General features: G+C 36.7%; 2 protein-coding genes across 12 annotated transcripts in view; one reads left to right on the plus strand and one right to left on the minus strand.

Annotated features, from left to right (window-relative positions):
- Positions 1-14,091, plus strand: part of NT5C2 (5'-nucleotidase, cytosolic II) — a 146,865-nt gene that overhangs the window by 100,366 nt on the left and 32,408 nt on the right. The gene's annotated exons all lie outside the window — the stretch shown is intronic.
- LOC140620939 (proteasome activator complex subunit 2) lies at positions 5,092-5,908 on the minus strand. Its single transcript, XM_072805482.1, has one exon. It carries the CDS (start codon positions 5,881-5,883, stop codon positions 5,164-5,166), a length of 720 nt encoding a protein of 239 aa, XP_072661583.1. The 5' UTR covers positions 5,884-5,908; the 3' UTR covers positions 5,092-5,163.

Below are 14,091 nucleotides of genomic sequence, written 5' to 3' on the forward strand. Positions count from 1 at the left end.
CTCCAAAGAAGACAAACAGATGACCAGCACAGACATGAAAAGATATTCAACATCCCTCATCATCAGGGAAATGCAGATCAAAACTACAATGAGATATCACCTCATACTTTGTCAGAATGGCTAAAGTCAAAAACACAGAAACAACAGGTGTTGGCAAGGATGTGGAGAAAAAGGATCCCTCGTGCACTGTTGGTGGCATTGCAAACTGGTGCAGCCAGTTTGGAAAGCAGAGTAGAGCTTCCTCAAAAAGTTAAAAATAGACCCTCCCTACGATCCAGGAATTGCACTACTGAGTATATACCCAAAGAATACAAAAACACTAACTCAAAGGGATATACCCGCACCTATGTTTTTAGCAGCAATATTTACAGTAGCCAAATTAGGGAAGCAGCTCAAGTGTCCATTGATTGATGACTAGATAAAGAAGATGTGGTGTGTGTATTTATAATGGAATATTATTCAGCCATAAAAAGAATGAAATTTTGCCATTTACAATGAAAGGATAGAGCTAGAGAGTATAATGCTAAGTGAAATAAGTCAGAGAAAGATACCATATGATTTCATTCATATGTGGAATTTAAAAAAAAAGAAACAAGAAATAGACTCTTAATTATAGAGAACAAACTGATGGTTACCAGAGGGAGGTATAGGTAGGTGTGAAGGAATGGGTAAAATAGCGGTGGGGTTTAAGGATTGTACTTGTGATGAGCATTGGACAATTAAGAACTTAAAAATTAATCAAAAACTATTAAAAAAATCACTGTATATGAGTTTACCCAGTATAAAATATGTACTATTCAAGTGAAATACTTTTAAATATGAACTTATGTTTTGTATTTTAACAAATTTTATTGTGGAATAAGTTAGGTACAATAAAACATGGATTCTAAGTACATAGGTTTATTTTGACAAAATGTATACACATGTGTAACTACCACCACAATTAAGATAAAGAATATTTCCATCACTCCAGAAGTTCCCTCATTGCCTCTTTGAAGTCAGTTCTCCCTCTTACCCTACTCTGTCTCAGGGCTTTTTGTTACTATGGATTAATTTTGCTCTTTTCAGAATTTCATATAAATGGAATCATACAATTTGTACTTTTGTATCTGGCCTCTTTTGCTCAGCATATTTTTGTGATTCATTGATCTTGTGTCTGTCAGTAAATAGTTCATTTTTTTTTTAAGATTTTATTTATTCATGAGAGACACACACACACACACACACACACACACACACACACACACAGAGGCAGAGACACTGGCAGAGAGAGAAGCAGGCTCCATGCAGGGAGCCCGATGTGGGACTCGATCCCGGGACCCCAGGATCATGCCCTGGGCCAAAGGCAGGCGCTAAACCGCTGAGCCACCCAGGGATCCCCCTAACATTTTTAAACTATAAAAAGTTTGAAATAATTTTAGATTTATGGGGGAACTGCAAAAATAATAGTTGGCCTCTATTTTCTTCTAATCGTGACCTCTTACCTGATTATAGTTGGTCATAGTATGATTATAAGAACTAAGAAATTAATGTTAGTATAGTACTACTAACTGAACTATAGACATTACCCAGTTTTTACAAGTTTTCCCACTAATGTTCTTTATTTCAATCTAGGATCCCACGCTGTACTTAGTTGTTACATTTCCTTAGTGTCTTCTGTTACAGTACTGTCTTTCTTTGCTTTGACAATTTTGAAGAGTACTGGTTAGGTATTTTTGTAGAATCATCCGTGGTTTAGGTTTGTCTCCTGTATTTTCCACATGGTTGAAATATTATGCATATTTGTGAAGAACACTACAGAAATGGTGTACTCTTCTCAGAGAATCATACCAGGGGTACATAATGTTGGTAAGTCTTATTACTAGTGATGTTAACCAGTCAACATTATAAACAGTTAACCATGTTTTTCTTTAAAATTTACTTTTTTTTGGAGGGGGGAGCCAAGTAGTCGTCCATTTTATGGGTATAGTTTTTTCCCCCACTACCTGAGAGTAGAGAGTTCCTATGAGGTTATTTGTAAGCTGAAATGTCAAAAAGTGAATAGTTACCATTAATTTATATGGAAAATTTTTGAGGACTTCCCCAGACCCCCAAGATAACCTTTCTTAGGCTTTTCTGATACCTTAAAATACATCTTGCTAATGGATACACAGAATAAGTTGAAGTAAAGCGCAATTGGTTACAGACATAATTCAAAGTTATGGTGGCTTGATGCTGAGATGTTGAGTCTAAGTCCCAGGGAAGGGTGGCAGAGCCATTCTTGTTGCTTGTGGTGCCCAGCACCTTTATAAGGCTGGTTGCAAAACAAATGCTGAATGCCATTTTTGCCATTCACCTTTTTCATAAAAGCAAAAATCTTCACATTTATTTCAGTTGGCAAAAATGAGTTCTAATTTAAGTCTTTTGTCAAAGTTAAGTGGCATAACTTGAACTTTCAAAAAGTGAGGGATACCTGTATGTCATAATTTGTTTATCCATTTATCTGTTGATTGATGTTTCAGTTGTTTCCATTTGGGGCTATTATGAATAAAACTGCCATGAACATTAGTGTACTACAAGTCTTTTTGTGGATATATATTTTAATTTTTCTTGGGTAAATACCAAGGAGACAGATTATATAATTACCTTGTAGGAAATAGACAAATGTTTTTTCAAAGTAGTGATATCATTTTAAAGTCTGACAAGCAAACATGAAAATTCTGCTTGATCCAATCCTCACCAATTCTTGATATTGTCAGTCCTTTGAATTTTAGCCATTTTAGTAAATATGTATTTTATCATAATATCACAATATCATTGTGATTTTACTTTGTATTTCCGTCATAACTAGTGATGTTGAAATTCTTCATGTGGTTATTGGCTAATTATATTTCTTTTGTGAAGTGCCTATTCAAATGCCCATGTTTTAATTGGGTTGTCTTTTTATTTTTGAGTTGTAGAAGTTCTTTATGTATTTTGAGTACTAGTCCTTTGTCAGATATATGTCTTCTCAGTACATTGACCAATATGTGTTGGTTTGTCTGTTGACGTTCTGTTTCATTGATTGAAGTAAATATCACATGGTCTGGATGATTATTGCAGGTTTATTGTTAGTCTTTAAGTCAGGTAGTGTAAGTCCTCTAACTTTAAGTCTTTCCTGTAATTGTTTTAATATTCTATGTCCTTTAAATTTCTGTGTAAATTTTAAAATCAGCTTATCAAATTTTCAAAAATGCTTGCTGGGATTTTTACTAGAATTGCCTTGATTTCTAGATCAATTTGTAAAGAATTGACATCTTAACTACATTGAGTCCTCCAGTCTGTGAACATGATATGTTGGGCCATTTACTTAATCTTTAGTATTTCTTAGCAGTGTTTTGTCATTTTTGGTGTAAAGATCTTACATTATTTTGTTACATCTATGTGTTAAGTATTTGCTATTTTTTAATGTAGTTGTAAATGCTGTTTGAAATTTCATTTTCTATTATTTTATTGCTAGCATTTAGAAATAACAGCTCATTTTTGTTTACTATTCTTGAGTACTGTGATTTTCTAAATTCTTTCCAATCTGCATATCCTTTTTTCCCAATCTATATATCTTATATCTTGTTAAAAACTTTTTTTTTTTTTTTTGCCTTACTGTACTGTGTTGAATAGAGAGGTGTTGAGAATGGACCTCTTTGCTGTGTTCTTGATCTTAGGGAGAGAATGTTCAGTTTTTCACTATTAAGTATATTGTTAGTTAAAGGTTTTTTAATAAATGCTTTTTATCAGGTTGGAAAGTTCCCTTTTATTCTTAGTTTTCTGGGAGTTTTCTTTTTAACATGAATGGAGGCTAAATTTCATCAGTTTTTCTGCCTCTATTGAGATGATCCATATAGATCATCTTTTCTTAGTTTGTTAAAAGGATGAATTACATTGATTTCTGAATGTTAAACCAACGTTGCATCCCTGGAGTAAATCCCACTTGGTTATATAGAATTCTTTTTATATATTGGCAAATCAAGTTTGCCAATATTTTGTTGAGGACTTTTGCATTAGGTTCATTGAGGAGTATTGGTTTGTAATTGCCTTGTAAGGTCTGTTGAATTTTGGTTTTAGAGTAATGCTGACCTCATATAATGAGTTAAGAGCTGTTCCCCTTTCCTATTTTCTGAAAGTTTGCATAGAATTGGTGTTATTTTTTTCCTTAAGCATTTGGTAGAATTAACTAGTGACTCTATACGGGCCAGGAGTTATTTTTGTGGAAAGGGTTTAAATTATGCATTCAGCTTTTAAATTTAGGGCTAGTGAGAGTTTCTGTTTCTTTGTATATCATTTTAAATAATTGGTGTCAATTTCACTGGGTTTTAAATTTATTGGCATGCTGTTCATAATATTTTTACTATTCTTTTGATGTCTGTAGGATCTGTAGTACTGTTCTCTTTCATTCCTGAAATTGGTAATTTGTGTCTTTTTTTTTTTTTTCATTTCATCAGTCTAGCGAGAATTTTATCAGTTTTATTGATTTTCTTCTCCCTACTAAGAGCCAGCTTTTGGTTTCAGTGCATGAGAATATTAGGGAGATGTAAATTTAGTAGTGATTTTAAAGTAATTATTTATAAGTGTGAAGTTACAATCTGCTTTTATGATAATTGCTGACTGTATTAAAAGTAATTTCTTATAAAATTAGTATAATAAAGTACTATCCAAATATTCCAGGCACCATTATATAGGCAGTGGCAATAGCCACTTTTATTTCTGATTATAATTCAGTTTGTTTTCCTTCTGTGTCCTGACTCTAGCATCCTTTACATTATGTTGTTGATGTACTTTCTTCAAGTGTTTATGGAAAATTCTAATTTTCTGTGCAGAATGAAATATGGCATTGTGTACTTTCATCCCCCCCCCCCCGTATATTTTGACTCCAGAATTTGGAGGATACAGAGAAAAATTGGTTTCTTAATTTTTTTCAGAATCAGCTTGTTATATATTAAGTGCTTAATAAGTAGTAGTTGTTTAAATAGCTGTCTTCTTTGTATACTACTATTTTCAATGTAGAGAATGTAGAGACATTAAATTAGCTTTTTTTTTTTTTTACTTGGGGGAAGGAATGACCCAATAAACGTTTAATTTTTTTTATTTTTATTTTTATTTTTATTTTTTTTTCCACATAATCATAGGTCATTTATTTTTTTCCCTGAACTAGTACATAGATGGCTTCTCTTCACCTTTTGGGTTGATAATTTTCTCTAGGTTGCTGCTGATAATATGATAAAGCTCAGCATAGAAGGCCCTCAGGTCCAGCACCATGGCCCTGAGCTCCCCATAGGCTGCTTCATCTCTCTCATGCACCAGGGCCCGGTAATCCATTACATGAGTCTCCTTAGAGGCCTTGGCCACAGCATCCCCACGTTCTGAGAAGTACTTGGAAATGGTTGTCTGGAAGGCTTCCACTTTGGTCTTGACTGCATTCACCCTCTCTAGCACCTTCTCCTGGATTGCCACCCCAAAGTCATTTCCATCCTCAATCTTGGGGATCAGGTGCTGGATCCATGTGATCACCAGAATGCATTTTTCTTTGAGAGTCCAGACTTCTGGCTTAACCAGAGCAAGTAAGGCGAGAACCTTCTCATTTCCAGGGAGAAAGCCACACTTGGGAACTTCTTTCTTTTCCTGCTTATCTGTTTCCATCTCATCATCCTTGGGTGGAGGGTCTGGGATGGGGATGTCCAGCGGGGCCCGGAGAGAGGTCAGGTCAGCCACATTGAGGGAGTCCTCCTGCAAGAGTTGATTCAGGTGTATGATTTTCTGTGGCAAGAACCTGTAGAGGAACTCCTCTGCCTCCTGGAAAAGATTTTGCCTGAAGACATCCACCTGTTTGCGGGCTTCCCCGCTCAGGCGCAGCGCACAAGGCTTGGCCATGCTGCTCCGGTTGCAAGATCTTGGGTCTTAATTTTTTTTAAATTGAAATTATTAGAAGTGCTATAAAACTATTCAGCATAATCTGTGAATTGGCTATTCTGGCAAATAATATTTTGAGTGATATGGAGTTACCATTTACAGCATAGATGGATTACTAGTTTTCATAGAATGTAGTAAAATTGATAATGAGACTAGGATTGATGCTCCAAAGTGTGTGGATAGAACATCACATCTCAAATGGCAGTCATATTTTAGAGTTGTACATTTGTTGAGAGAAGATAGTTATTGGCTCAGGTCCTATCTTATCACAGTATAAATTTTGCCTAAATTTGTTCTGATAAGACAGCTATGTAGGTAAAGTTGTTGTTTTCCTTGTTTTCAAATGTGGGAAATGTCTATAACTTATGTTTCTTGGAAAGTATGGGGGATAGGATTTAATTTTGGAGATTTAAGCTGTTTTCATGAGGATACAGCTCTGGCTTTGGCTTTCTAGATGTCTACAAGTCTGTAGTGGGAAGGGTGTCATGGTTTTGTTTGCTTTTGATCATTCACCTTTCTTTATAGTTCATATTGATAAGAACATTTGTTTCAAATGATCTGATATTTTAAAAATGCTGTTCTTGGAGCATCTGGGTGGCTCAGTTGGTTAAACATCTGCCTTCAGATCTGGTCATGATCTCAAGCTCCTGGGATCATGCCCCACATCAGGCTCCCTGCTCAGCAGGGAGTCTGCTTCTCCCTCTGCCCCTGTCCCACTCATGCTCTCTCTTTCTCTCAAATAAAATAAATAAAATCTTTAAAAATATATAAAAAATTAAAATGTTCTTATTCATGCCAAGTGATAAGGTTGATAGACTTAGTGGTGAATAATTTAAAACTTTGACACTAATAAGGAAGAGAAGGCAAGAATACATATATGAACTCTTTTTTTTAAGATTTAACACCTGTTTTCATCTTTCCAAAGTGTTAAGCAAATGTAAGCAGTTGCCCAATAATTTTTTTTTTATTTTTTATTTATGATAGTCACAGAGAGAGAGAGAGGGAGGCAGAGACACAGGCAGAGGGAGAAGCAGGCTCCATGCACTGGGAGCCCGACGAGGGATTCGATCCCGGGTCTCCAGGATCGTGCCCTGGGCCAAAGGCAGGCGCTAAACCGCTGCGCCACCCAGGGATCCCCATATATGAACTTTTAAGAATATTAAGCTGAATTTATAACAATTTTAAACTTGTAATTTTCCTAAAATAAGCTATACAGATCTTTTGTAGAATGAAGTTAAGTGGAGGGATTATTGGGGTTTTTTGTTTGCTTGTTAAAAGAGAAATTATTGACGTGACTTGTATTACTTTTAAATAATTTTATGATTTTGCTTATAGTTTGGTACATTCATTCCACTGAATGAAGTGTGTCACAGTGTTCAGTAGGATAATCCATTCTGATGGGAACCTCATTATCTTCATCTCTTCTGAATGCCAGCCTTGTACCTCTAACAGTTTTTCAGAGAAGATCCTCTTTATCATCAGTTATTCCTATAATTGAAGCAAGCTATGTATTTTTGTTTTTATTTGCAGGATTTCTATGTAAGATTGATGTTTTTATATAAAATTTTAAAAATTCCAAAATAAAGGGGATCCCTGGGTGGCTCAGTGGTTTAGCACCTGCCTTTGGCCCGGGGTGCGATCCTGGAGACCCGGGATCGAATCCCACGTCGGGCTCCCGGTGCATGGAGCCTGCTTCTCCCTCTGCCTATGTCTCTGCCTCTCTCTCTCTCTCTCTCTCTCTTTCTGTGTGACTATCATAAATAAATAAAAATTAAAAAAAAAAACATGCACATGATTGTATATCAGAAAGTGGTCCTTTGCATTTTTGTCTTCCTCTACAGATAATGTGTTTCTCTTTTCTCTATTCTTGAGGCTTCTTTTTCCTTAATTAGATGTGTTAAGTGCTCTGGTTTTCTATTTTATTTTTTTTATAAGACTTTATTTATTCATGACACACACACACACACACACACACACACACACACAGAGGCAGAGACACAGGCAGAGGGAGAAGCAGGCTCCATGCAGGGAGCCCGATGCGGGACTTGATCCCGGGTCTCCAGGATCACGCCCTGGACTGAAGGCAGCGCTAAACCACTGAGCCACCGGGGCTGCCCTGGTTTTCAATTTTATTAAGCTATCCTATTGTAGATGCTTTTTGGACAATAGGTTTTGAGTTTGTGGGTCATTATATGAGAGCAATCTTTAGCCTTTTTCTTTTACATGGGATGCACAGATGGATCAGACTGATAAGTGCATTTCCCAGGACAAATCAAGCCAAAAAACCTCTTGAAAATCCACTTAAGATTAGGTCTTTGGATTTATGAAAGAGCAAGAAAGTTGTTTTTAAACCAGCTGCTTCCTCTGTGTGGAATGGAGGGAGTAATCTGTCCTATTTGTGAATTTTATTTCTTTGGTTTTATTTGTATAGAGTACTGCTAAAAATGTTATATTGTTTATTTTTTTGTTATTAACAGTGGGCAGTGGTGTGAAAATAGAAAACGGGGAATTGACATTTTCTAGATGATTTAGTGCTTGTTCATTTTTCAAGTGGCAAATAGGCATAAACAGACGTATGGTTTCCATTACTCTGAGTATTCTATTATTTAGTTTTATAATATTAATATCCAGAAATTTATTGCTGTGGTTTTGAATGAGAAATTATTTTCTGGGATCCCTGGGTGGCGCAGCGGTTTGGTGCCTGCCTTTGGCCCAGGGCGCGATCCTGGAGACCCGGGATCGAATCCCACGTCGGGCTCCCGGTGCATGGAGCCTGCTTCTCCCTCTGCCTGTGTCTCTGCCTCTCTCTCTCTCTGTGTGTGACTATCATAAATAAATAAAAATTAAAAAAAAATTATTTTCTGATTCAGTGAGTGGTATAAAGTATTTATATCACCTCCTCATGATGGTTGTTCTCTATCTGCCAGATTGCTAATCTGCAAAATGTGGTTTCTTTAATAAGCAAATGTTAGCCAGTAGCTATTAAGTGAGAGTAATCTGGATGTAAAAAGTGATTTAAGAGGAAAAAGTCAGAATAATATATTTCTATTTTGAAGGTTAAGTCCCATACAATCTGAATTTAGGCCCAGTCTTTTTTTTTTTTAATTTTTTTATTTATTTATGATAGTCACACAGAGAGAGAGAGAGGCAGAGACACAGGCAGAGGGAGAAGCAGGCTCCATGCACCGGGAGCCCGAAGTGGGATTCGATCCCGGGTCTCCAGAATTGCGCCCTGGGCCAAAGGCGGGCGCCAAACCGCTGCGCCACCCATGGATCCCCCAGTCTTATTTTTATCTTTAATTTAGAGGCTATGAAGTTGTAGAAAAAGCAGAACCCTCAGTGTGATTGACTTTGGTTTGGATCCAGCTCTACCTTATACTGGCTCTTGGCTACCAGCATGTTCCTTAGCCTCTCCGAGTCTTTTCATTTAATCCAAAAAAAGGGTGTGTGTGTGTGTGTGTGTAGTGGTGGGGGTGGGAATAAATTATTGGTATAAGGTTTAAATGAAATAATGTGGGATCCCTGGGTGGCGCAGTGGTTTAGCGCCTGCCTTTGGCCCAGGGCGCGATCCTGGAGACTCGGGATCGAATCCCACATCGGGCTCCCGGTGCATGGAGCCTGCTTCTCCCTCTGCCTGTGTCTCTGCCTCTCTCTCTCTCTCTTTCTCTCTGTGTGACTATCATAAATAAATAAAAATAAAAAAAATAAATGAAATAATGTATATAAAATATGAATGCAATGAAAATAATTCTCTTGCTCTGACTGGTGATACCAAGTATCGATATACTGGACTCTAGTTATAAGGGAAAAAAAGCCTAAGGAATAAGGAGAAAAATATCAACCTTAAACTCATTTGTGTTCCTATATATTGTGAAAAAAAAAACCTGGAATGCTGGACAGATGAGTGGAATCTTTTCTCCCTCTTTTGTTTTTGAATTTTTTTTAAAGTATTGGAGATGATTATGAGCTTAATAGGAAGTTGAAGTTATTTTCTGAATAGATTTTAATATCCGGGTATTTGGTATCAGATTATGTTTCCATAGAAATTATGTACTGTTTTTAGCAAAGGGTTCTTAGCAGGATCATGGTGAAGGAATGGGTTTTTGAGAAAGTCCATATTTAAATGTATGGCAAAGGTTTCACTGATAGGCTTCTAATAAGTGCAAGGGGAATTATTTTTTGAAACGAACTCTGAAGTGAAAAGAAGTAGTTGATCTTTGTGGTTGTATGAAAGACTTAAAACATGTATTTAACATCAAAATTATATATGTATAATTGTTAAATTTTAGGAAGTCTTTATGCCAAAGGAGAGTAGGATGGGGAGAGGGTTTGTTAATACTTAAGTAGTGACTCTTGGTTTAGGATTGTGAAAATGTATTATTTCTAAATTGTTTCATTTATTGTTTTGCTTTGTAAGTAAACTCCACACCCAATGTAGGGCTTGAAATTACAACCCTGAGATCCGTAGTCACATGCTTTGCTCACTGAGCCAGCCAGGTGCCACTCTAAATTGGTTCATTTAAATCACCTTGATTGGGCAGCCCAAGTGGCTTAGCGGTTTAGCGCCACCTTCAGCCCAGGGCGTGATCCTGGAGACTCAGGATCGAGTCCTGCATCGGGCTCCCTGCATGGAGCCCACTTCTCCCTCTGCCTCTTTCTCTCTCTCTGTGTCTCTCGTGAATAAATAAATAAAATCTTTTAAAAAAATCACCTTGATTGTTCTTTTTTCAATCAAAAAGTCTGCCTTTTTCTTTCTTTTTATTGCCTCTCTTGAGCTCAAAGCTCCAAAAAGAGACACATTGCAATTATTTTCGGGCTCCAACACTTTTAAGGTTCAGAGCCATTTTGTAAGTCTAAAAATAAGTTACTTAATTTTCTTAACATTTCAGTACTAGTTGGTGTCATGGTCAATGTTCATTCCTTCCTGTTTTTCTGAGAAATTGTCAGGAGGAAAAGAACATTTGTTAAGCATGTACTACTGTATGTGCTAGAAGATATATTTTATGTACAGTAAATCCTCACAACAGCCCACTGAAGTGAGATTACTACCTCCATTTTTACAAATAGTTCACCAAGTTAAAAGGTAAAAAAAAAAAATTTGCACATAGCTAGCAATTGATTTAAGACTCATAGCTGGAATGCAGACTCAGGTCAGTTTTGTTTCTTATTCTGCTCCTAGCTGTCACAGGAACAGAAATTATTTATTAACCCGTCAGAAATCAGAGAAAAAATTTCATAAGCAAAATTGGGGTTCCTGGGCGCTCAGTTGGTTAAGTATCTGCCTTTGGCTCAGGTCATGCATGATCCCATGATCAAGCCCCACATGGGGCTCGCTGCTCCATGGGAAGCCTGCTTCTCCCTCTTCCTCTGCCTCCTGCTTCCCCTGCTAGTGTGTGCGCTTGCTTGCGCTCTCTCTCCCTCAAATAAAAAAATCTTAAAACACATAAACAGGGACTCTTGGGTGGCTCACGGTTAAGCATCTGCCTTTGGCTCCAGCGTGATCCTGGAGCCTGGGACTGAGTCCCACATCGGGCTCCCTGGGTGGAACCTGCTTCTCCCTCTGCCTATGTCTCTGTCTCTGTCTCTCTGTGTGTGTCTCTCATGAATAAGTAAATAAAAATCTTTAACACACACACACACACACACACACCAAAATCACCCAATGTGGGGTTTTTGGTGTGTGTGTGTGTGTGTGTGTGTGTGTGTGTGTGTGTGTGTGTTTCCCCACAAAAGTTGAAATCCTCTCTAGGGCAAATGCATCTTTGTCTTGCATTTGAATATAATCCTCGTCCTTAGAATACAGATAGTTTTGCAGTTTTCTTTTGTTTTATTTTTGGATGTAATCGTAAGGGAATGAAGCCTCAAGAGTACCGTGTAAATAAATACTCTGTACTTGATGTTGGTAGAATTCTAAAATTGTATTTTTTAATTTTAATCTTGAGAGGATTTGAAAATATAAGTTAGACTCCCCTTTTGAATATTTCTGTACTTCTCTTCTTTCCAGGCCATATCATTAGCCACCAGGGATGAAATCCAATTATATCAAACCTAAGCATTTTACATGAGTAAGTCTAAGGTGGAGAGAGAAGATAGAATAAAGCTATTAAAAGTATCAGGGAAGAAATTAAGCTAGTTCTTGCTAAATCAGAGGATTATCCTGCTACTAGCAGGAGTATCTCAGGACCTTTGATCTGTCATCTATCCTGTCATGCATAGTAGATGCACTCAGTGATCTTGTTTTATTGTTTTTGGAATTGAGTCAGCTCAACATTTAAATGAACATTTTTTGCATGGGGTGTATTTACTTGGACTACTGTCCAGGGTACTTAGGTCATTTTTCTGTCAGCTATTGTATATCCTCACAAAATTTATTGGCATTAAACAGCATTTAAGGAGAAGTTGCAATCTAAAGTAATAAGTATTACATGTCATATATTATTGTTATGCTGTCACTGAAGATCTCTCAAATGAGGTAGAGCAGCTTTTTCCTTCCCGTTTTAAAAATGTGTGGAAAATATACATAAAATTAACTTTTAAAATCTATTTTAAGGGATCTCTGGGTGGCTCAGCCATTTAGCACTTGCCTTTGGCCCAGGGCGTGATCCTGGAGTCCCAGGATCGATTCCCACATCAGGCTTCATGCCTTGAGCCTGCTTCTGCCTCTGCCTGTGCCTCTGCCTCTCTCTTTGTGTCTCTCATGAATGAATAAATAAAATCTTTAAATTAAAAAAAAAACCTCCCCCTTTGGCTCAGGGCATGATCCCGAGTCCCGCCCACATCGGGCTCCCTGCATGGAGCCCGCTTCTCCTTCTTGCTGTGTCTTTCCCTTTCTCTATATCTCTCATGAATAAATAAATAAAATCTTTTAAAAAAATAAATCTATTTTAAATGTATCACTCTTAGCATTTAACTTTTAAAATCTATTTTAAATGTATCACTCTTGTCATTAAGTACATCTACAGTGTTGTGCAACCCACACCACTATTCATTTTATAATTTTTTTCATCATCCCAGATAGAAACTGTACTGAATGGGTACTTCCCATCACCTTTCCCTCTGCCCCTGTAACTTCTAATTTATTTTTTTCTGTGAATTTACCTATTCTAAATATTTCATATGAGTGGAATCACATAATATTTGTCCTTTTGATTCTGGCTTATATCTCTTAGCATAATGTTTTCGAGTTTCATCCATGTTGTAGCATATATCAGAATTTCATTCCTTATTAAGGCTGAATAATATTTCATTATATGTACATACCGCATTTTGTATATCCATCATCCATCATTGGACACTTGGGTTGCTTCCACTGTTGGCTATTTTGAATAATGCCTCCAGAAACATTGGTATACAAGAATCTGTTTGGGTTTTTGCTTCCAGTTCTTCTGGGTATACACCCTGGTTTGGAACTAGTGAATCATACAGTAATTATATGTTTAGCTTTTCAAGTAAGTCCCAAACTGTTTTCCACAGTGGCTGCATTTTACATTTCCACTAGCAGTGCATCAGAGTTCCAGTTTGTCCACATCCTTGACAACACTTGTTATTTTCAGATTTATATTGTTGTTTTGATAATAGTCATTAAAATGGGTGTGAGATTGTAGTTTTGATTTACATTTCCCTAGTGGCTGGTGATGTTGAGCACCTTTCGTCTGCTTAGTAGTCATTTGTATGGTATATCTTATTTGGAGAAATGTCTATCTTAGTCCTTTGTCCCTTCCTTAATTGGAGTATTTGGTTTGTTGTTGTTGAGTTGTATAGGAGCTCTTAATATTTTAGATATTAATCTCTTAATCAGGTATATAATTTGCAAATACTGTTTCTCATTTTATGGGTTGCCTTTTCACTCTTGAATGGTGTTTTTTGACACACAAAAGTTTTTAATTTTGATGAAGTCCAATCCCCAATCCATCTGTTTTTTTCTCTTGTTGGCTGTGATTTTGCTGTCACAAGAAATCATTGTCAAAACCAATATAACAAAAATTTCCTCCTTTATTTTCTTCTAAAAGTTTTATAGTTTTAGCCTTTATGTTTAGGTCTTTGATCTATTTTGAGTTAATTTTTGTATGTGGGGTAAAGTAAGGATCCAACTTCATTCTCTTGTATGTGGATATCCAGTTTTCACAATACCATTGACAAGACTGTCTCCCTGCCCCCCTTTTAAAGATT

Source organism: Canis lupus, chromosome 29 (assembly GCF_048164855.1).
Source record: "Canis lupus baileyi chromosome 29, mCanLup2.hap1, whole genome shotgun sequence".
NCBI classification, from domain to species: Eukaryota; Metazoa; Chordata; class Mammalia; order Carnivora; family Canidae; genus Canis; species Canis lupus.

Excerpts from the sequence above, each read along its gene's own strand:
- LOC140620939 (XM_072805482.1), bottom strand. The coding sequence starts at position 5,883 with ATGGCCAAGCCTTGTGCGCTGCGCCTGAGCGGGGAAGCCCGCAAACAG.